This window comes from Danio rerio, chromosome 25, assembly GCF_052040795.2.
Source record: "Danio rerio strain M-AB ecotype USA chromosome 25, GRCz13ab, whole genome shotgun sequence".
Taxonomy (NCBI): Eukaryota; Metazoa; Chordata; class Actinopteri; order Cypriniformes; family Danionidae; genus Danio; species Danio rerio.
Genome location: NC_141045.1, coordinates 32,752,501 through 32,777,739, shown reverse-complemented (window position 1 = coordinate 32,777,739; position 25,239 = coordinate 32,752,501). Strand labels below are relative to the sequence as shown.

The 25,239-nt window shown below is 36.9% G+C and overlaps 1 protein-coding gene across 2 annotated transcripts in view; it reads left to right on the top strand.

Annotated features, from left to right (window-relative positions):
* ces2b (carboxylesterase 2b) overlaps positions 1–20,901 on the top strand; it is a 65,732-nt gene extending 44,831 nt beyond the window's left edge. For both annotated transcript variants that reach the window (XM_087312410.1, XM_087312411.1), the window contains exons 25-37: positions 45–205; positions 1,171–1,360; positions 1,446–1,587; positions 1,668–1,801; positions 3,132–3,285; positions 3,371–3,475; positions 3,555–3,656; positions 7,987–8,130; positions 11,656–11,733; positions 11,815–11,962; positions 12,663–12,812; positions 18,058–18,130; positions 20,522–20,901. In XM_087312410.1, the coding sequence (XP_087168536.1) occupies positions 45–205; positions 1,171–1,360; positions 1,446–1,587; positions 1,668–1,801; positions 3,132–3,285; positions 3,371–3,475; positions 3,555–3,656; positions 7,987–8,130; positions 11,656–11,733; positions 11,815–11,962; positions 12,663–12,812; positions 18,058–18,130; positions 20,522–20,705 (1,765 nt within the window). In that variant the 3' untranslated portion in view covers positions 20,706–20,901. The remainder of the gene's footprint in view (positions 1–44; positions 206–1,170; positions 1,361–1,445; positions 1,588–1,667; positions 1,802–3,131; positions 3,286–3,370; positions 3,476–3,554; positions 3,657–7,986; positions 8,131–11,655; positions 11,734–11,814; positions 11,963–12,662; positions 12,813–18,057; positions 18,131–20,521) is intronic.
* The last annotated feature ends 4,338 nt before the right edge of the window (positions 20,902–25,239 follow it).

The window sequence follows — 25,239 nt, the reverse complement described above, 5'->3', positions numbered from 1 at the left end:
CAGTTTCACATTATAATGTCTGTCCTGTTTTTCATCGACGGCAGGAATCCGAATGGTCCAGGCCTTGTAGAGTGGCCAAAATATGGAGCTGAAGCAGAGTATCTCGGTATTGGACTGGAACAGAAATCCAGCAAAAACTTTAAGGGAAATCATTTTCATTTCATGATCGAAAAACTCCCGCAGATCATAAAAGAGTGGAAGGAAGGCAAGTGATCTGTTTTGAAATCGGTATATAATAAAGAACTGTTTAATGCTCTTTTGCATTAATACTATTGTGAGCCTAATGGTTCATGAGATCAAGAAGGTGTTTTGTATATTTTTACAGCAAAATACAAGAAATGAAGCACATAATGGCTTATGTTTTGAGAAAAGCCAGTCAAAATTGTAATTTTAGGTCACAGAGATACAAAAAGTGTCCCTGCTATATCCTCTAAAGCAGGGGTGTCAAACTCATTTTTGCTCAGGGGCCACATGGAGGAAAATCTATTCCCAATTGGGCCGGACCTTTATTTATTTATTTATTATAAATATATGTATTAAATATGTACAAATTTATTATATATATATATATATATATATATATATATATATATATATATATATATATATATATATATAATACATGTGTTGTGCCTTCTATTATTTTCTATAAACATTTTTAAAATACATATAATTTTATTTAAATTTAATTATATATAAAATTAAAACTATGTGAGCAGAGTAGTATGTCTGAATTCATAGTGTTTACAAAACAGAATGCGAGAGGTATCTGGATGACTTACTACTTTTGGCGAGGTTCTAAATTGTGCATCCAATGGATGCTATGCTATCCCATGATGCCACAGCCAACTTCTATACAGATATGGTAATGAGCTCTAGGCAGTTGCCCAATCACAACAGACTGACCTATCAGAGCAGGGTAGAGTCTTGGAAAGGCTGAATAAAGAGAAAACATACACAGTTGAACGAACTGTTTTAGACACTGTGTGTAAAGAACTGAGTCTATAATGTTTGTTATGAAAATAAATGTGTTATTTGCTCTTAGATGGGTGTTCTACTATTGCAGGAAACCTCCAAAACAAAATCAGGAATTATTTTAAAATTGTAATAGTGGCACTTTAAGTCAAGTTAAATTTTATTTTTACATTTTTTTAATCTATTTTTTTCCAGGACCTGTAGTAGAAACAAAACTAGGATCTCTGAGAGGTGCCTTCTTGACTGTGAAGGGCAAGGACACAATAGTCAATAGTTATCTAGGTGTGCCGTTCGCCAAGCCGCCTGTAGGACCCCTGAGACTTGCTCGACCACAGGCTGCAGAGAAATGGCAAGGAGTTAGAGATGCCACCAAACAGCCACGGATGTAAGAAAATGCACACAACCATATTTCAATTCAGAGGTTTTTGTTTAATCAATTCCCTTATCTAAAGCTAGCATGTTTTCTTTAGGTGCCTCCAGGAAAGGCAAATGACTGTAACTGAACTGGAGTTTCTATCGATGGATGTGGAGGTTCCTGAGGTCTCGGAGGATTGCCTGTATCTTAACATCTACACCCCAGTTAAACCTGGACAAGGAGACAAGAAGTTACCAGTAAGTTCAAGAGTTTTTTAGTTGTGATTTTAGTGTCCTCATGGAATTTAGCTTGAGATGTTTTCCTTTGTGTTTACCAGGTCATGGTTTGGATTCATGGTGGAGGACTCTCTCTTGGATCAGCTTCAATGTATGATGGCTCTGTTCTGGCTGCATATCAGGATGTGGTCGTGGTGCTCATTCAGTACAGATTGGGTCTTCTGGGGTTCTTAAGGTGGGTGAAAGACTATAGAAACAGGGATGTCCAACTCATTTTCACCAAGGGTCCATTTTAGCCTTATGAATGCCCCCAAAGAGGGAGGCAAGGCAAGTTTATTTCTATAGCACATTTCATACACAATGGCAATTCAAAGTGCTTTACAAAAATAGGAAAAAAGAGAAGTATAAGAAAATAATAACAAATGATTAAAACACAGACTAAAGATCTGAGTGGTGTATTAGGTTTTTATTCAATGAGCATATCAGTAATATATTGAGGTCCTAGGCCATTTAGTGATTTATAGACAAGTAGTAATACCTTAAAAACTATTCTGAATGTAACTGGGAGCCAGAGTAAAGACCTGAGGACAGGTGTGATGTGCTCTAATTTTCTGGTTCTAGTCAGAATCCTGACTGCAGCTTTCTGGATGAGCTGCAACTGTCTGACTGGAAAGGCCAGTGAGGAGTCCATTACAGTAATCCACCCTACTGCTGATAAAAGCATGAACAAGTCCTCACTGGAAACAAAGCATTTGATTCATGCAATGTTTTTAAGATGATAGTATGCTGATTTAGTTACTGCTTTGACATGACTACTGAAACTCAGATCTGACTACAGAACCCCAAGATTCTTGACCTTATTTTTTTTTGTTGTTTGACCCTTAGAGCCAAGGTACGCATTCACAATTTGGCCTACAACGTGAATTTGGCCTGCCCCTTTTCAACCCGCATCTCACGCCTCCCAGCTCTTCACTTACTGATTGGTTCCAAAAAGTCAAAACAGTCCAAAACAGTGTTGACAAGCAGAAACATATAAATGTGGATCTATGTATTTGGATGTGAACTTTGTCACTGATGATCAAGGTGATTAGAAATTCCCAGATGAGCCTGCGTTATTTAGCAGCTGTTATCGTGGAATAACATACTTTGAATGTCGCACCTGAAGCTGAATCTGAAGCGAGTATTCCAGACAGCGTGTAAAAATTCTCCTTAACATATTGTTAAGTATTTTACTCTTTATTTCATTATAACTTATTAAAATCACAAATAAATACATGTTTTTGATTATCATTGTTAGTATTTTAATCTAAAATTGTTACAAATGTAAATGTTTATATTTGTAAAGCTAAAATTAATCATTAGATTTCTTTACAAAATGGTGAAAAATGAAACGTTTATTGTGGAATGGGGGTTTCATGTATCATTTTGCTGCATCACTCGTGTACTCAATTTAAGCTTAACTTTGTTATTTTTTTTTACCCGTTTTAATTAGAGATCTAGATTATTTTGTTTTATTTTATTTATGATTTTTATTTTTATTAATAAATATTTTTTTCTATTTGTAGCACCGGAGACGAGCATGCGCCAGGAAACTATGGTTTTCTGGATCAAGTAGCTGCCCTTCAGTGGGTTCAGGAGAACATCCACAGCTTCGGTGGAGATCCTGGATCAGTGACCATCTTTGGAGAGTCTGCTGGAGGAATCAGTGTATCCACGCTGGTATTTGTCTTTATTTGTATCTTAATTAGTCTAAATCATTAATCTAGAATCATTGATTCATGTTCAAAATTGTTATGTCTTTAAGATTCTTTCCCCGCTGGCGTCTGGACTGTTTCATCGCGCCATTGCAGAAAGTGGAACTGCCTTCTGGGATGGTTTAGTCATGGCTGATCCTTTTCAGAGAGCCCAGGTAGGTATATATTTTCGTATTTGTGTATTTTCAACATGTTATTGTTTAAATCAAGGTCTCGTGTTGATTTTTATTTTAGACTGCAGCCAAACAATGCAACTGTGACAGCAGCAGTTCAGCAAAGATTGTCGACTGCATCATGCACTGGTCTGAAGAGGAGGCTCTGGAATGTGCTAAAAAGGTTGGAAATAATTTGTTAAAATCCACATGAGAAAGACATATACACATACGAGCGCAAATGCATTTGCTATTTAAACAGCGTGGCGCAAAAAAGTCAAAACAACTCTTGCGCCAAGCTGAAATTAGCAAGCAACAATTGTGTCGCGCATTGCGCCACATTGCGTGGGGTGTATGATAGGGCCCTAACAGTTGTTTTTTTTATTCGTGACACTAGCGACATCTAGTGGCTGATTCCCAAATCGCACTACAGTGTCGCCTCTTGGTGAATCTTTGCTCTTTCTTACAACCTTGATGCTGCGTTCACACCAGACGCTGAACGCGCATCAAGCGCGAGTGATTTACATGTTAAGTCAATGCAAACGCGCAAATAGACATCCTGCGGCGCGATACGTGCAAATAGACATCCTGCAGCGCTATACGCGCGAATGGCGTGGCTCAAATGACGTGAATTGCGCGGTGCGAATAGCGCGATACGCGCGAATGGCGTGGGGCGAATTGAGCGTTTTGCGCGTTTGACGTGCTTAACGAGCGTTTCGCGCAAATCTCTCCAGTTCGAAAATCTGAACTTCAGCGGACATTCGCGCCGCGTTAACCAATCAGAAGCTTGCTCTTGTGGGGGCGTGATTGTGACGTAGAACCTGTTGATGGTGTCCCGGGGGAAATCCTCCAGACGACACCGACAACAAGTCATCAAACTGGGCTTGGCTCAGTCAGAAGCACCGCTGAAAGTCTCCGTCATCCAGGTTCAGTTTCTGAAGGAGTTTATGAGCTCACAGAGCTGGATGCACCTATGAAAGGATGTAGTGGACTCAGACAGGACCCTAAACGTATTTACGCTGTTTTTCAGTCTTCATAAAGCACATTAACACTGTTATTTTCTTCATAAAATCCATGTTAGCCATTTAGCTATGAAGCTAGTCACCGGGCAGACAGAAGCCCTGCCCATCACGCGAATCCGCGTCTGTTCTGAAGTGAATTTGACACGCGATTGAAGCGGATTTGACGCACGAATGAAGCGGGGTTTGACACGCGAATGAAGCGAGTAAATTCAAATGTTCACGTGGCTATTTACGCACGAATAACTCGATTTATCCACGCGTTCCGCGTCTGGCGTGAACACAGCATAACAGATTCCACCCCCTCACCATTTCTGTTTGTTGTGAAACTGAAAGTTGGAGGGGCATGGTTAAATGTGTTAGCCACACCCAATTCCTCAGACAGACATAATCTGAGAATTTAACTGAAAACAGGAAGTGCATTTTTGGATTTTAGTTTCAGATTAGAAGAGCAAACTATTTTTTTTCTGTATGCCATGCACAGATGAATTGTTCATCACAAAACTAGCAACTGGGTCATTTATAACTAGTATTAAAGACGAATGAGGGATCTCGGTCAGAAATCTGACATTGTTTTCTATATAGGTTGTTTTCACATGACGCCATTGAGGCACGAAACTCAGATAGAGGGCAGGAAGTGGTTCTTCTACATAGTAATCACGATCAGAACATCAAAATGCTTCTGTTTTATGTTGTTTATAATCGTTTAAATCGGCCAATATAAGAACTGCCAAGATTTATAGACTTCCAGAAATTTTAGCACATAAATAAGGGAAAGTTCAAGAAACTGGCTGAAAAACAGAAGAAAAGGCGGCAGGTAATAAACATTTATTCAATACTTCCATGTGTACAATTCGTTTGACAGCACCAATAAAGATTATATACAGGCCTAGCTATGCGTATTAATATGTTAATGTGTAAAAAAAAAAATACAAACACCACCACACTTATACAAAATCCAGGAGAATATCAATAACGTACCCTGCCATGTAATCGCCGTCTTGTTTTGCAATAATCCAAATGTTTATTGGCAGAATAAACATCTGTAACGTGAACATCGAGATGCGCAGCATCAGTGAATGTTTGTTAATGTTAAGTTCATGGACAGAACAAAAAAAGAAATGCAACCCTTGCGACAAAACCTGACGGTTATTATTGTGGAGCACCTTTTCCCCCTTAAAATAAATAAATAAATAATAATATCGACTATGCGTCCACACTTTTGTATGCTTTCATCTGTTATTTCGTGATGTCTGGAAGATACCCGCATGAGGGGAAAACAATAGTAATTTATAATAAACTTGTTTTTGAGCCCCATAGAAATGTGTACAACTCATAGTTAATGAATGCTACAGAATAGTAAACTGATAAACTGTAGTAAACACTGTGTTGTTAGAGTAAACTGTGGTGCATTGTGATTATAGCGTAGAAAACTGAAGCCTATTGAATCATTTGTTTATTACTACAGTTGTGTTGTAGCACAACAACAATATAATCACTATGACAGTTTAATTCAAGTACTTATGCTTCCAAACACTATATTATTTTTCATGTAATGTATTTATACAGTATGTACCGCATCAGTGACAGGCAAATATATTTAGGTTCAGTGGAAAACTCTGCCCTATTTATATCTCCTTTAAAATGTGGTATAAATCGTAAAAACACAGACTTTCCTCTATGTCTCCCATTTAGTTTTTTACTTCCTGCCCTCCATCTAAATTTCGCACATCACCAGAAACACATGATTAAAAACAACCTATATAACAAAAGCTTATTGCCATTATGCATGGGGCGATAATTGGTTTCAAGGTTTACTGCGGTTTGGAAAATAGCTAAAGTTTTCTGTTATACCGGTAGGTGTACACTTTTTGGGTGGATGGAGGGGATGCGTCCCAGCTATTGAAATTTCCCCACCAATAATTCAATCCACTTTAAAAAAAAGCATGGTCAACATTAACCTAGACAGACATTCATTTATTTTCGTGTCGGCTTAGTCCCTTCATTAATCCGGGGTCGCCACAGCAGAATGAACCGCCAACTTATCCAGCAAGTTTTTACGCCGCGGATGCCCTTCCAGCCGCAACCCATCTCTGGGAAACATCCACACACACACACTCATCATGGACAATTTAGCCGCATGTACCGCATGTGAATTGGGGAAACTGTGGGGGAAACCGGAGCACCCGGAGGAAACCCACGCGAACACAGGGAGAACATGCAAACTCTACACAGAAATGGCAACTGAGCCGAGGCTCGAACCAGAGACCTTCTTGCTGTGAGGCGACAGCACTACCTACTGCGCCACTGCTTTGCCCTAACCTAGACATGCAGAAAGCTATAATATCCAGTACCCCCACCCCCAAAACGCATATGCACATTTTGATTGGCTGTGCCTTTTTTTTTTTTCGGAAAAACTAAATCTTCTTGCAGTTAATTTCCTCATTTTCTATTTAATTATGAGGTATAAATATTGCATTTTAAGAACAAATTTTTGTCGGATGATTATCATAACCACACTTTTTGATGTACCAAATAATATTTCCAACCATTCTGTCACATTGCTTACCATACTATTTTAAGGGTTATTTACAAATGTGTATTTAATCTAAGTTTTATATTGCAGTTATATAAATAATGAAAATAAAAATAAAAAATAAATAAAAAATATGAAAATAAAAATAAATAATTTAAATAAAAAATGTGAAATTATGCTTATTTTTAAAATACAATGAATCTATCAATCTTTTACAATGAATCTATCATTACTTTTTTTTTTTTTTTTAGAAATCTGTTAAAACTTGGTTTAAATTAAACACTGAAGCCTACAGACAAATACCAACTGGCCAGCACTTTCAACTTTCCTTAGTCAGAATTTAACCATTTAAATAATAAAAAAATTTAAACTTAATGATAATAATAATCCAACTTTTGGTCTTTCGAACCACCAGGACTCCCCTTGGCTACAGGCCAAAAATTGAATAAATTGTATTGTGTAAATATATATATATATATATATATATATATATATATATATATATATATATATATATATATATATATATATATATATATATATATAACAGTTACATAAATAATAGCAGCATTAAATATCGCCACCAATGTCAAGTGCAAACCTACACCGTTGCCTCCACATCAAAAACTACTTGTCCAAAATATTTGAAATGTTTTTTAAGGTAAAATATATTGTGTTTAATGGGTGAAAAAAAGTTGCGTTTTAACCAGATAACCAGTTCTTTAAAAAGAACTTATTTTTGAGCAGTAATCACAATACCGCGATAGTTTTGTCCAAGGTTATCATACCGTCAGAATCTTATACCGGCCCATGCCTAATTGTCATTTTTGGACCGTATGTGCACTATAAGTCTAGTGAAGTGTACTTATAATGTTTAGCACGAATACATGTACTATTTGTGTATTTCCTGTGATTGATGTTAGCAATTAATTGTGTGAATGTTTGCATTGTGTTTGCAGTTCCAGATGATGCACTTCTCCGTTGCTGTAGATTCTTATTTCCTTCCCAAACCCATCGAGGAGATTGTTGAGAAACAAGAGTTTAGTAAAGTTCCTCTCATCAACGGCATTAACAATGATGAGTTTGGCTTCTTGTTGGCTGAAGTAAGTATATTATATTCAAATGGATACAAGTGTTATTTTTTAATACTCTTAATTAGTATATATTTTTAAATTTTTGCATTTATTTAAATCTATTTTTTAACTAAATTGAAGAGCCAAATATTGTTTATTTATTTATAGTATATTTTCATTCATTCATTCATTTTCTTTTCGGCTTAGTCCCTTTATTAGTCTGGGGTCACCACAGCGAAAGTAACCGCCAACTTATCCAGCATACGTTCTATGTGGTGGATGCCCTTCCAGCTGCAACCCATCTCTGGGAAACATCCATATACTCTCATTCACGCTCATACACTACGGACAATTTAGCCTATGCAATTCACCTGTACCACATGTCTTTGGACTGTGGGGGAAACTGGAGCACCTGGAAAACCACGCGAACGCAGGGAGAACATGCAAACTCCACACAGAAAGTCAACTGACCCAGCCGATGCTCGAACCAGTGACCTTCTTGCTGTGAGCCGACAGAACTACCTACTACTGCCACTGCATCGTTATAGTATATTCATTCATTCATTAATTTTCTTGTCAGCTTAGTCCCTTTATTAATCTGGGGTCGCAACAGCGGAATGAACCGCCAACTTATCCAGCACATTTTTTACGCAGCGGATACCCTTCCAGCCGCAACCCATCTCTGGGAAACATCCACAAACACATTCATACACACACTCATACACTACGGACAATTTAGCCTACCCAATTCACATGTACCGCATGTCTTTGGACTGTGGGGAAACCGGAGCACCCGGAGAAAACCCACGCGAATGCAGGGAGAACATGCAAACTCCACACAGAAAACTCCACACAGAAATGCTAACTGAGCCGAGGATCGAACCAGCGACCCAGCGACCTCTTGCTGTGAGTCAACAGTACTACCTACTGCACCACTGCGTCGCCATCGTTATAGTGTATATTATATTTATTTATAAATGTTATTTATACAGTTGAAGCCCCCTTTTGATTTTTTTATTCTATTTTAAATATTTCCCAAATGGTATTTAAAAGAGCTAGGAAATTTTCACAGTATGTCTGATAATATTTTTTCTTTTAGAAAAAGTCTTATTTGTTTTATTTTGGCTAGAATAAAAGCAGTTTTGAATTTTTTAAAAACTATTTTTGTGAACAAATTTATAACCCCATTTAAGCTTTTTTTTTTTTTTTCGATAGTCTACAGAACAAACCATCGTTATAGAATAACTTGCCTAATTAACCTGCCTAGTTCACCTTATTAACCTAGTTAAGCCTTTAAATGTCACTTTAGGCTGTATAGAAGTGTCTTGAAAAATATCAAGTAAAATATTATTTACTGTCATCGTGGCAAAGATAAAATAAATAAGTTATTAGAAATAGGATTTTAAAACTATTATGCTTAAAAATGTGTTGAAACAATCTTCCCTCCATTAAACAGAAATTGGGGGGCTTATAATTCTGACTTCAACTGTATATGAGTGCCTTAAAATATAATTTAAAAAACATAAAATTGTTAGTATTCTTTCACTAGCTTTTCACACACAGTTGAAGTCAGAATTATTAGCCCCCCTCAATTATTAGCACCCGTAATTTTTTTCCCCCAAATTCTGTTTAAAGGAGAGAAGATTCTTTCCACACATTTCTAAACATAATAGTTTTAATAACTCATCTTTAATAACTGATTCATTTTATCTTTGCCATGATGACAGTAAATAATATTTGACTAGATATTTTTCAAGACACTTCTAAACAGCTTAAAGTGACAATTAAAGGCTTAACTAGGTTAATTAGGTTAACTAGGCAGAATAGGGTAAGTAGGCAAGTTATTGTATAACAATGGTTTGTTCTGTAGACCAGGGGTTTTCAAACTGTGGGTCGCGACCCACTAGTGGGTCGCACAGTGAACAAAGGTGGGTCGCGCAACGTCACATAGCTGCAGCTATATTTACATTGCGGTGAATCAAAACCAGTACGATTGACGGCAATAACTCAAAAACCTCTTACCCTTAAAATATCTAAAGTGTGTTTCCTACAAAAAGACAAAGCTGGTTATGTTTCACAGCTGTCTTTTTCTTTTTTTTCACTCGACATTTCGAGCACTGCTCCGTTTGAGCCCTCGCAATCTGTGTTTAGCTGGGAGAGCTCGCAGCAAGTGGAGCTCTCAGTAAGGGACCGTCGGAAAAGTGCTTATTTCTTTTTCGTTTTTTTTTTTCAGTTTTTTTTTTGGCTCCGTCCTGCGTGTTTTATTTTAAACACAACTAATTTTCTCTTAAATGAGCACAAACAGTTACTAAAGTAATTGAATGTTTCATTATAGATCTGTGCATTCTTACATTGACACCTCTGTTATCAAACAAAACACAATGAGAGATTCATTTGCTGCTCTTCACTTAGTAAATATAGTAACTTTAATCAATATGCAAATACAATTAAAAGTTTAATAGATTTTCTAGCTTTATTGTTAATTTCTGTATAGGCCATTGATTTTAATGGGCTAAACCTTTTATTTTATTGTCAATATTTTCTAATGTTTGCTATGTATTCTATCATTTGAAGCTATTTGTTGTCCAATATTTTTTACATCCCAACATTGACAGATTGATAATCAATAAATAGCTATAGTGCTATCTGTTAGTTTTAACGTCAGCTAATGTTATGGAAGGGCATAGATGTTATGGAAAATAGTAATAGTAATGTAACTACCCCTATCATTCCTTCCTCAAGCAAATGTGTAAATATTAGATCTATTCAGCAATAACGTTAATTGCATTGGCATATTTATCTGACGTTTTCCCATCTTGTGATAGTCGATTAAAAAGCTATTTAGTTTCTTATGACAATATACACTAGCAGTGGAATAGACTGTGATGTGACGGGGCTTGATCATAATTAAAGGGCTTGATCAAAAGTTGATCATATTCTCTTCTAAAAAAAAGAAGAGTATCTTTTTCAACCAAAAAATGATCACAGTTACAGCCAGCATCCCACAAAAAGCACTTCGAGCCTCATTTTGTGCATATCAATTCGCAAAATCCAAAAAGCCACACACCATATATTTTTGACTGCTTTGAATATATACTTTTTTTTTACCCATTTTTCCATTTTAAAATATTATGGTGGGTCTGGAGATTTAATTACTTGCCTAGGTGGGTCCCACAATAAAAAAGTTTGGGAATCCCTGCTGTACAAGAGAAAAAAAATACCTTAAAGTGGCTAATAATACTGTCCAAAAATGTTTTTAAAAAAATTTAAAATTGCATTTATTGTAGCCGAAATAAAACAAAGAAGACTTTTTCCAGAAGAACAAATATTATTAGACAAACTGTGAAAATGTCTTCGCTCTGTTAAACATAATTTAGGAAATAATTTAAAAAGACAATTAAATCAAAGGGGGGGCTAATAATTCTGACTTCATCTGTATATTTAATATTTAATATTATTATTGTTCTGTCCACTTTTATGCCACTTTAACTGAAGTTTACATGCATTGACGGTAAATTCATGTGATTGATTTATTATTATTGTTTTTTGCCACAGTATTTCTTGGGTCCTGAATGGATGAATGGGTTGAAAAGAGAGCAAATCGCTGAAGCCTTGACGCTCACATATCCTGATGTAAGACATCCTTTACAGTACACCTTTCCAGAGTTTATTTGAACATCTCTATTCTGAATCTGCTCTCACTTTTATTATCAGCCCAAGGATCGATGGATCATTGATCTGGTGGCGAAGGAATATCTGGGCGACGCACACGACCCCATTGAAATCCGTGAAGTTTATCGGGAGATGATGGGAGACGTGCTGTTTAACATCCCTGCCCTGCAACTGGCAAAACACCACAGCGGTGAGAGGAGATCATTAATGTACACCAGATCACTGCAACTGGGATTATAACACACAAATAACACATTTATTTCAGATTATAGGGAAAAATATTAATCCGTAGCTTACTGACCTTCAATTTTGAGATAACGAAATAGATTTTTTATTTAAATTAACTTATTTTTTAACATGGTCATATTTAAATGATTCTTTCTACATTCATAAATGCATTAAAATTGACATGTTATGTAGTTTGATGAACCTTCATGTTAGTCATAGTTACATTATTTGTTGGTCGCATTACATTATAAATGTATATAATAGAAATCTTTACTCTGAAACATCCATACACGCTCATTCACACACTCATACACTACAGCCAATTTAGTTTATTTAATTCACCTCTAGCGCATGTCTTTGAACTGTGGGGGAAACCGGAGCACCCGGACGAAACCCATGCTAACAAGGGGAGAACATGCAAACTCCACACAGAGACCCCATCTGTCCCAACCGGGACTCGAACCAGCGACCTTTATGCTGTGAGATGACAGTGCTAACCACTGAGCCACCGTATCACCTCGCACAATACATTTACAGTGTAATTCTAAGCCTTCATGTTAACTCGTTCTTCTTATGTTCACATCATATCTCTTAGCTCCTCAATCATTTTAACTAGAGTAGCTGAATGCAGGTGGAAGAGTAAGAGCTGTGTTTTCCTGTAGGCACAGGAGCTCCAGTGTATCTGTATGAGCTCCAGCATCCGCCCAGCTTCCTCCAGAAGAAGAGGCCTAGCTTCGTGGGTGTGGACCACGCTGATGACCTCTACTTCATCCAGGGCACCTGCTTCGCTAAAGCCCATCTCAGAATAAGCGGTAAACCCCATCATCACAAGCACACAGGACACTGCTGGGACACGGGGAAATATTTATCACCATTATTGTTGGATGACATAAATTGTACTGAAACATGAAGACTGGGTGGGACATAAAGTAGCCCCTCCCCCTTTAAAAAAAAACAGCCAATAGCCAAAACAGCCATTAGTGTTTTGTTTTGTCACCGCTCTGCCAGTGAGAGCGGAACTTAAGCGCATTAAATGGTATGATGCATTGAACGGGCGGGGCATATCAGATACTAGAGAGCATTCGATTAGTAGTGATGGTGAAATGAAGCTTTCTGAACCAGTGAAGCGCTCGACTCAATTGTATCGGAAAAAGGTTCGTTACTTGAAGCTTTCTAAATCAGAGCTCGATGAGGACCTCTTCTGGTTAAAGTGTGGGAAAGCACTGTGTTGCCATAATGTCAAATGTTCACTACTGACCAACTTATTCATGTACTGTAGTAATACAACAACAGCAATATAAACAAATTACTCAATTACTGTAGTTTTTACACAAGATATATTACATTACACAACTGATGACTGTGAAATCCAAGGTAATCAAAAGTCTATCATAATACAATTAGTCTTGCTCCAAGCGGGGATCGAACCAGCGATTCCTGTATGGGAGGCGAGTGTTCTAGAAGGACGCCATGAGATTGATACTTTTGCGGATATGCAAAAATGAAGCTTCGGACGTCACTGATCACGTGATGATGGCAAAACGAATCAAGCTCCGGTACACTGCTTCACTGCGAGATGTATCGTTTTTTTGATACATGCTTCGAAGCCTCGGCGCACAACGTCACATCACTATCGATTAGTCGAAAGTTTTGAAAAGTGGCAAACTGAAAGCTGGGAATATTTATATCTTTTAAAGGCAAATTTGGTTACATTTGGATATTCTTTAAGGCGTTTCCTAATGACCAAAACAACATTTCAGATGTTTTACAGTGTGCTCAGCCTGACGGTTTTTCCATTCACACATTTTATCATCGCATGATCTCTTTTAGCAAAATCACATGACTTTTTTTTTATGCGCATACTGGAGTTTGTGCAGTTTCCTTCGCAGTTTATGCGCATCTAATGGAATAAAAAGTTTATCCTTCTCAGTTATGCGCATAAGATTTTTATGCGCATTTTCAAAATGTATGCGCATCATGTCGTTTACCTCAACCGTTTTTTTTATGCGCATATACAAAATGCGCATACAAATAGGTGGATGGAAACATAGCTATTTAATACATGTTTTGTTTTCCAAATGCAACAGAAAAACTATTCAATATTTAGTACATTGTTGTGTAAACATGCTCTTGGTTTGGTCCTCCGGTCTTTGGCTGGGGTTAAAGGGATAGTTCACACAAAAATTTAAAAATCTGGCGTCATTTTCCACCTTTTTCAAACCTATTTAAGTTTCTTTTTATCTTATGTAACTTTAACACAAAGGAGGCTTTAGTGGCACTGGACATTAGCCATAGTTTTTTCCTGCTATAGACTGATTTCACGCAGCCGCCAAGTCGAGGCTGTGGTGGGAAGAAACCAGGAAGTATCGTTTGGAGTTGCGTAGGAACGTTGTGTACTTGGCTGTATATCTTATCAGCGAAGATAAAGTGACACAAATGTATTATTCCACTGCCGTCACCAAAAGGTCCGTTCTGAATGAATGGTGAAAATAAAAGGGATGTCAGAGCTCATTTTCAGCTAAGTTAAGAGAAATGGCAGTAGTTAGCTAACGTTTTCTTTCCCAAACACACGTTTTAGATGCCATTTATCAAACTCGAGTTAATAAACTGATTCTTAGACTTGTCACGATTGTAACCTCGGGGAAGTGACACCAACAACAGAAGTTTGGATCCACGTGCAGGTTTATAGAATTGTCAGTGTGTGCTGCTTAAATACTGTGTGTAATCAGTCTTGAAGCAGGATCAGCTGTGGGAGTCTAATCTGTGGAGACTTGGAGGAGATGTGTGTGTGTGTGGCATGACTGAATATGTAGTTTATCAGCAGATTTGTAGTCCTAAGTGTGTGTGTGTGTGTGTGTGTGTGTGTGTGTTTACCAGCGACATCTGGTGATTGTTCGCTGGTGAATGTGACAACGGTACTGAATTAAAAGAAAAACCCTAAATATCCCACTTACGTTTAAGGCAGTGTTGATGGCTTTCTTAAAACAGCGCTGACTTGCCATTGTGTTCACGTGCTCAACAGAAATGCTTGTGATTGGCCGAGAAGGTCATCAGTTCACCCACCGCTGTTTACTGAGCTCAAACACAGACGAGCCGAGCGATCTGCTTGATGACTCGACATAAGACTTAAAGATACTTGTGTTTAAAAATCGTCATTTTGATTTCACGATGACTTTCTAATTTGAGTTTTCTGAGTTTACAAAACTGTTTCATTTTGTACGGAGACCCGGAAGGGACGTGATGGTGGAGAAAAAAAAATGGGTGGGAGAAAAAATAGAGTGATGGGTAAACATATTTTTTCGAATTTTTTTGCGTTCCCACGTAAAGAAGTTTTGCATTTCCTCGCAAAACTGTTGTTCGACAAACACTTCTCTTTATACATGACAACCCTCCTTTTTTTGCCGTGATTCTGCCATATTTTACCATCATATCCTATTTTTAGTTATTTTTCAATATTTCTCTCATATTTTTAATCTCGAAAGCATGTTGAAGTGAATATAAAAATGTCTGTTTGATAACAGAGGTGTCACTTTACGAACACACTGATGTATAACAAAAGCATACTTTAACTGGTTGTGCTCATTTAAAAGGAAATTAGTTGTGTTTAAAATAAAATTCGCAGGGCGTCCGGGCATGTTTACATATTACTAAGTGTATTTGTCTGTTTAAACACACACCCGAATCCCAAATTGTCCTGCACTTTAGCTCCTCTTTAAATGGCATGTACAGCTGATCTGGGGGTCAGTCAGCGCTTATACATGCATTCTCTGATTCAGAGGTTGCATATGAGGGGGGCTGATCGACGCACAGCTTTAACGGAAAGAAAATGAATTCAGACATTTTTATAGTAATTTTGACATGCTTTCAAGAATAAAAATATGAGAGAAATATGGGAAAATACCTAATAGTAGGATATAATGGTAAAATATGGGAGAATCCTGGCAAAAATAGAAGGGTTGTCATGTGTGAACTGACGTGTTTGTCGAACAACAGTTTTGTGGGGGAACGCAAAACATCTTTGCGAGGGAACGCCATCAAGTCTCTACCGGGTCTCCATAGTTTTGACATGGTGGAGTCAAAGAGTCGGTTTTTAGTGAGGGAATTTGGGAAATCTCTTTTTTAATATTCCATAATTAATAAAATACTGCTTATTTTTAGTTTGCATACACAAAAAAATGATAAAGAATAAAAATAAATAATTAGTTAGAACTGAAATATGAAGACAGGGTGGGACATGTAGTTGCCCCTCCCACTTGTTTATCTTTGTGTGTGTGCGTGAACTTTGTAACGACATTTTGTGTGACTCATCAATGCAACTCAATAAATGCATCAAATACTCATTGGTAAAGTTCTTACAGTTGCATTTCTCACAAACGTTACGTGAGATCTTCTTCCTTTAAGCCTGTCTGTTGTCTGACGCAGCCAAGGGAGGAGATTAAGGCATGTAGAAACAGTGGGCGGGGAAGACTAGCCTTAAAGGCGCAGTACACAAAAACTGTTTCCTGGTGCAAAAATGTATTATATAGAATTCAATAAAATGTATAAAAAAATCTGATAGGTGTTTTGGGCTGAAACTTTACAGACACATTCTGGAGACACAAAAGACTCATATTAACTCTGAAAAAAAGGGGTAACCTAAGTGCCCTTTAATTGGTCGGAAGATTTGAAAAGTGGCAAACTACAAGCGGGGGATATTTATATCATTTAAAGTTTCATTTTTATACCCTTAAAGATTTACTTAAAGATACTTACATCTAAAAAATTATATTATTTTGAATTCACGATGAAGTTTTTAAAAATGTTTTTTAGTGAGGGAATTTGGGTAGTCTATTTTTATCACTCCATAATTAATAAAATACGGCTTATTTGTTTGCAGACACAATTTTTAAAATAAACAATGAAAATTAAACTCTGGTTTGTAATTAGAACTGAAATATGAAGACAGGGTGGGACATGTAGTAGCCCCTCCCTCTTTAAAAAAATAAAAATAAACAACCAGTAGCATTTTGTTTTTGTCACCGCTCTGCCAGTGAGAGTGGTTGAACTTAAATGCATTTTGTAATAGTAAAACTGAACTACACTGTTCCAGTTACTATGACCATTTATGTGAAGCTGCTTTGACACAATCTACATTGTAAAAGCGCTATACAAATAAAGCTGAATTGAATTGAATTGAATAGTGTATTGGAGGGGGCGGAGCATGTCAGATACTGGAGAGCATCAATTGGTCAGAGTATCTGAAAAGCGACTGACTGCATAAATCTTTTAAATGCAAATTTGGTTACATTTTGATATCCTTAAGACCTGCATAAAGATACTTTAATCTAAAACACGTTATTTTGAATTAACACAGACATGACCAATCTTCCAGATTTTTTGAGTTTTTTTACATGGAGTCGAAGAGTTGGTTTTTACTGAGTTTGGAAAATCTCTTTTTATCACTCCATATCTAATAAATTACTGCTTATAATTTAAGTTTGCAGACACAAACACTTATAAAGAATAAAAAAAATAATAATAATTTGACCTGGAATATGAAGAAAGGGTGGGACATATAGTAGCCCCTCCCTCTTTAAAAATATGTAAACAGCCAATAGTATTTTGTTTTTGTCACAGCTCTGCCAATGAGAGTGGTTGAACTTAAGTGCATTTCGCAATAGGGTATTGAAGGGGGCGGGGCATGTCAGATTCTTGAGAGAATTTGATTGGTCAGAAGATTTGAAAAGTGGCTAAATGGGGGTATTTACATCTTCTAAATGTAAGTAATATTTATTTACTGATACTAACATGTAAAAAGTTACTCTGAATTGCGGCGACTTTGGAATTTAAAAGTTTTCAGAATTAAAATTTTTTTTTGAAGTTGAGAATTTTTTTTATTGAGGGAATTTGGCGAATTTCTTCATCATTATATAATTCTGAAAATACTGTCTATAATTTAAGCTTGCAGATATACAAGTCTGTTTTGGATGTTTTCTTTACATTAGACTGAAAAAAATAAATTCTAAAATCAAACAGAAATGAGCAGCGACTGATCATTGAATGTTTGTATCTCTTCAGCTCCTTTCACAGAAGAAGAAAACGAGCTCTGCAGGACTGTGATGGCCTACTGGGGGAACTTTGCACACAATGGGTAAAATATTTCTTTTGTCACTATGAGTGGATTATTGGCCAGATATGGTAAACTGAGAAAATTAGCATAATCCCATAACGTTCTGATAGAAAAGTTCTGTGAGTGAATCTAATGACAAATTAAAAACAAAAGATTCAGTAACACTTTATTTTGATGGTCCATTTGAGTATTAGTAGACTATCTGCTTAATATCTGTTGATACTGATATTCAACAGACATTTAACTATCTATAAGAAACTTTGTAAGTAAATGTCAACTTACACTAACCCTAACCCCAACCAAACAGTCTACTTATAATCTAATGAGAATTAGTTGGCAGGTAGATGCTATGTAACTTGACCATCAAAATAAAGTGTGACCAAAGATTTTATAAAATCTCAATTTTATACACTCTTTAGAATTAAACCATGCAATATAAAGTTGCAATTTTAGAGAAGAAATTCAGAACTGAGAGATGTCAACTTGCAATTTTGAGTTCATAACTTGCAGTTGTGTAAAAATCACAATTCTGAGATTACACTCACAAAGTTTTAAATGGATAGTTGAACATTTCCTCACTATTTATTCGCATTCAAGAGTTTCTATTGAACACAAAACAAGACATTCTGAACAATAGCCCCTTTCACACAGTGATACCGGTAAATATCCGGAAAATGACCAGAATGACTTTACCGGTGATTTAAAAAAAGCGCTGTTCACACAGGCACAGATGTTACGTAATTTTCCCAGAAAAGACCATTTACACATCTATTCCAAAATACCGGTAAATTCTGACATCATTAACCAGAAATAAGCTCTAAACGGCTGCGCTTGTATTTGTAAACATTTGACTTCATTACAAACTCAATGGATGGATGAGTATTGTGAACAACTCCAAAAAAACATGTAGAGAAACACTTTCGCATGTCGAGATGTACATAATATGTTAGTGCTGGTGCTCATCGGCTGCTTTATGTGCAAGTGCGACGCGCCAAGCAACTGAAGGAATCAGAGCTTGAAGGTAAACAAACAATGGCTGATCATAAGCATCTTATCGATAAGGTTTTAAACAGGTGGCATTAAGAAGGAACATAGAAACGAGTTTGCTCTTTAAGATTTTGATTTCCGCATCTACATGGACGACAGCAATACTACTATTGACAATATTCTGATTATGGAATCGACAAGTGATTTACATTTTTCAAATAGTCGAATAACATCAAATGTAAACATGTGACTCGCTAATTGAGCCGTTTTGCTTCACATAAAGGGTAATGTTTTCGCTTTCAATAAAAAAACAACACTTTAAAATGAAAGAACAGCACACATGTCGAAGTTGTCATATAGATAAATAGTGAAGAGAAGCTTGAAAAAATGCTCAATTAAAATTCGTTAAATTGAGCTAAACAGTGAAAATCACATAGTATTTGGAATGAAATCCATAATTACAACAGCAGCAATAAACAATTGCAGGTTTAAACACAGTGCTTTGCTAAAATTTCAATAGAATGGAAAGACAATTGGACTTGATGGGGGGGGGACTCCCAGAATTGTATTATATCCAACTGAAGGAAGAAAAGTTTGAAGGTAAACAAACAACAGCTTTTCATAAGCATCTTATCGATAATTTTTTACACAGTTGGCATTAAGAAAGAACATAGAAACATTATCTGACTAACATCTAGCAGCTAAACGTTTCTGGAAAAATATTCAAAGGCTTTTATCTTCATAAACCGCTCGGACGTGAATGCGTCTGAATGTTCTGATTGGCTAGAAGTCAACGCGCTCTTTCCGGCAATCTTCCTTGAAAACACCAGTAATGTTACAACTTCTCTTTTCAGAAAATTGCTGGAACAAATTTACCGGTATTTTCACAAAGGGCCTCTTCACATATACACACCTTTCTGGAAAATTGCCGGTAATTTTCCGGAAAGGTCTGTATGTGTGAAAGGGGCTAATGTTAGAAAAAACAACCAATGACATCCATAGCAGGAACAACAAAAAATACCATCAAAGTCAGTCGCAGTTTTTTCCAACATTCTTCAGAATATCTTGTTTTGCGTTCAACAGAAGAAACTCAAACAGGTTTGAAACAAATGAAGGCTGACTAAATGACAAATGTTCATTTTTGGGTGAACTATCCCATTAAAACTTGCTTTTCAGGTGTTAAATAGTGCTTTAAGAACTAATCAAAGTTGTTTTAAATACTCCCCATAATCCCCATAATGTCTGAAAAAGAATGCCCAATAAATCCATATGCAATAATGTCAACTGTAAACGTAGCTAATTTTTCACTGTACGTCTTTACGAATTAACAATAATACCAAAACCATTTTGTGTTGCCATCGCTAGTGAATGTGATGACCAGTAGGTTGTTTGAAAGTCTAATATTGGCATTTTTTCCATCATCAGGTCTCCCAATGGTCCGGGTCTGACACACTGGCCAGAATATGAAAATGAGAATGAGTATCTTGCCATCGGACTGCAACAGAAACCTGGGAAAAACCTTAAGCACAAACACTACGAGTTCATGACCAAGACTCTTCCAGAACTCATACGTCAAGGCAAAGGGAAAACCAAGCACTCAGAACTGTAAAAAAAAAAAAAAATGACAAGACAATTAACTGTGATTCAGAATAACAATATTACCATGTAAAGATCAAATAACGACCTTTATTATCACATATATTGATGGCAATTTTAAAGATCTTTGACAGAACTTTAGCTGTCAGATTGTATTTTAAAAGAAATAACTAATGTTATGCACTGAAAAATAAAAGTCGGACACCTTATGTTTTTTTCCCCTCCATTTTATTGAGAACAAACGAAGGCTAAAGCTGCAAACCTCCCTGAATTCGAATGCAACGGGTGCAAACTTTTTCACGAATTTGCGCTTTGAGATTTTGATTTTCGCATCTACATGGACGACAGCAATACAACTATTGACAATATTCTGATTATGGAATCGACAAGTGATTTACATTTTTCAAATAGTCGATTAACATCAAATGTAAACATGTGACTCGCTAATTGAGCCGTTTTGCTACACGTAAAGACGTTTTCGCTTTCAATAAAATAACAAAAATAAAAAAACACTTCATATACACATATAACCACTTTCTTTAAGCCACTTTCCTCTGTCCAATACAGCACAGCATAGCCATCAGCTCTACTGTATATATTGTTAGGTAATCTGTTCTTTTCTTAATTGATATGTCTAATTTTGGTACAAATACACCAAACCCTGTTCTGCCCGACTCCAAATTTACTGACCCATCTGTGTATACTTCAGTACATTCTTTATATTTTGTCATAATTTTATCTTCAATTATTCCTGAAATATTAGCAATGTTTATATAGTCCTGACTATTGTCCAGTAAATCCAAATCAACTAATCCTAAAGGATATAACCATGGTGGTGGTGTTGCTATTGGTACTGCTTTGTTTAAACCTTTATCAATTAATTCCATCTCCTAAGCTACTTCCATGCTTTCTCTTCCAAAAACGGTTTTGTTTTTTCCATATTCCCAACTCGGAATAAGAACTCTTTTTGCTGGATTACTATTTATTTCCTGCCCTTGTAGATTCATCCAATAATTCATCATTTGTTTCCTTCTTAGCTTCAAAGGTACACCAGATGGCGCTCCAGGCTAGATACTAACAGATGATCCCCTACAGTGATGGCCAATATTTAAAATTTGAAAAGTTGCTGCTTAAGTTTTTATAATAGCAATTTACATATACCCCAGAATGTTATGATAAGTGATCAGATGAATTGCATACTCCTTCGTTGCCATTAAAATGAACTTAATCCTGAAAAAAAAAAAAAAAAACCTTTCCACTGCATTTCATTGCTGTCATTAAAGGACCTGCTGAGATCATTTCAGTAATCGTCTTGTTAACTCAGGTGAGAATGTTGACGAGCACAAGGCTGGAGATCATTATGTCAGGCTGATTGGGTTAGAATGGCAGACTTGACTTGTTAAAAGGAGGGTGATGCTTGAAATCATTGTTCTTCCATTGTTAACCATGGTGACCTGCAAAGAAAAGTGTGCAGCCATCACAGGCAAGGATGTTGTGGCTACTAAGATTACACCTAAATCAACAATTTATAGGATCATCAAAAACTTCAAGGAAAGAGGTTCAATTCTTGTTAAGAAGGCTTTAGGGCATCCAAGAAAGTCCAGCAAGTGCCAGGATTGTCTCCTAAAGAGGATTTCAGATGCGGGAATGCCACCAGTGCAAAGCTTGCTCAGGAATGGCAGCAGGTAGGTGTGAGCGCATCTGCACGCACAGTGAGACGAAGACTTTTGGAAGATGGCCTGGTGTCAAGAAAGGCAGCAAAGAAGCCACTTCTTTCCAAAAACAAAAACATCAGGGACAGATTAATCTTCTGCAAAAAGTTTTGTGAATGGACTGCTAAGGACTGGGGCACAGTCATATTCTCCGATGAAGCCCCTTTCCAATTGTTTAGGGCAGGGGTGTCAAACTCAATTCCTGGAGGGTCGAAGCCCTGCACAGTTTAGTTCCAACCCTGCTCCGACACGTACCTGTAGGTTTCAAACATGCCTAAAGGACTCAATTAGTTTGATCCGGTGTGTTTAATTAGGGTTGGGACTAAACTGTGCAGAGCTGCGGCCCTTTTGGAACTGAGTTTGACACCTGTGGTGTATATGAATGATTGTGTATGTATGTAGACATATGTATGTAGGTATATGTGGACATATATGCGAGAGGATATCATGTGATCCGGAAGTGTAAAGGAGCACCTGCTTGTGATGAACACTGTCTGATGAGGAGCCGTGTGGCCCGAAACGTTACACGCTTCGTGTCAGCTTTTTTAATTAAATAAATTTATGTTTTTGGAGCTTTGGTGTTGCCGCCTTTAATGAATATTTCATTCGCACCGATTTGGATAAGTCAATTAACTTGAGTTGCATGTTTTTGGACGGTTGGAAGAAAACCAGAGGAAACCCACGTGAGCACGGGGAGAATGTGCAAACTCCGCACAGAAACGTCAGCTGGCTTGGTAAGAACTAGTGAAGTTCTTGCTGTGAAGCAACAGTGCTAACTACTGGGCCACTGTGGAAAAGACCACACCAGGAAAGGAGGAGGAGGAATAGGGGTAGGGGTGGAAGGGGGTTCTTCAAAACGAAGATGACTGTTATATGGACCTGAGGGTATTTATAGTGGCTTGGAAATCGTCTGATTGGTGAATCATAAATTGAATATGCATAAGCAGGTGATCCTAATTTATAAATAAACTTCACAAAGTACAAAAGGTCCAGCACAACTGCCTGTGTAGCATTATATCCATATTTAAGTTACAATGTGAAATGAATCATTATTTAATTTGATGGCAAAAAATGCAGTACTGACCAGTCCGCATCAATTTCACACCAACACAGCTACAACAAAAAGAAAAATTATTCAGTCATAATAAAGGCAGCATGCAGTCTGTACGTTTATCCCTCTCAGGCTCAAATTAAGTTTTAGAAACGGGAATAATCTGTTATTTGGGGGAAATTATCATATGGGGTAGTATAATGGAATCCTGACTTTTTTTTTTTTAGAGAGACCTTCACATGCAAGGCGTTCTGGGATGTTGCAGATTTGCAACATTGGCCCAGTGTGGTAATTAGACACTGACGACTGAATATGATTCATTCATTCATTTTCTTGTCGGCTTAGTCCCTTTATTAATCCAGGGTCACCACAGCGGAATGAACTGCCAACTTATCCAGCAAGTTTTTACGCAGCGGATACCCTTCCAGCCGCAACCCATCTCTGGGAAACATCCACACACACATACATTCACACACACACTCATACACTACGTACAATTTAGCCTACCCAATTAGCCCGTACCGCATGTCTTTGGACTGTGGGGGAAACCGGAGCACCCGAAGGAAACCCATGCGAAGGCAGGGAGAACATGCAAACTCCACACAGAAACGCCAACTGAGCCGAGGTTTGAACCAGCGACCCAGCAACCTTCTTGCTGTGAGGCGACAGCACTTCCTACTGCGCCACTGCCTCGCCACTAAATATGATATGAACCATAACTTTTTATATACAACTTTTCAAACAATGTAACAAATTGCTTTTCAGTGACAGAACAACAACAAAAACAATTGGGGATCCAAATCCAATATCTCAAATCCGTATTGAGTAGGTCATGTTTCCAAGTCACTTTGTCATGTGGTACTCCAAGAAACAGTTTTTGTCTTTTGTAAATAGCTTATTTTTAATTTTTGTCTTTTGTAACTGTTTGTTGCTAATGGACAACCAAGTCCTGCAGTGGTACTTCTGAGTAAAAAGAAGCCTCGAGAGCTTCACAAACATTGTGAATAGTACAAAAAAAAAAAAAACATTTAAAATTCCAGATCCATTTTACTTTATTTGCCCATATAAAATCAAATTCAGTTAATATTTAGATTGCTGTGAAAATTACCTGTACCTTGTACTTATAACCAGGGCCAGACAGAATCTGCGGACGTTTTTGCTATTTCTGCGGAGAATTTTGGTAAAAATCTGCGGATTTCGGCTGAATTATTTTGGGAGTATCCAGCGGAGTATCATAACTAAAACCTTAATATATGAAATAAAAAGTAATAAATAACTGAATAAAAAACTGAATAATTCAGATTTACACATTTACTCAAGCAAATAAACAGAATTAATAATGGGCTAAAAATCTGCAGAAATCTGCGGAATTCTACAGAAAATCAGCGGAATTCTGCGCGCGCAGATTCCGTGTGGGCCTACTTAAACCCCACTGACAGAACCTGCAAGGAAAATCAGTGAACCTGTATAAAACACTCAGACTCAAAATCCACTCAAAGATCTTACATTAGTGATTACATAATGTGTAACTCACTCTATTATGAAGGCTTCATTCAAATAAAACACACTTTGATCCAAATTCCTAACAGTAAAGAAAACAGACACATTTTAAAATGGTTTAACTGTTGCTTTAATGACTCAACCTGACATTTATTTTGAAGAAATGTAGTACTGTGGAAGAACAACTCACCTTTACATCACGCTTCGCAAAAGAGCACTGAGCTGAACAGTGAACACTCAGATGCCTCGGTTTTGTGAATTTTTAGTTCACTTCAACTTCAAAT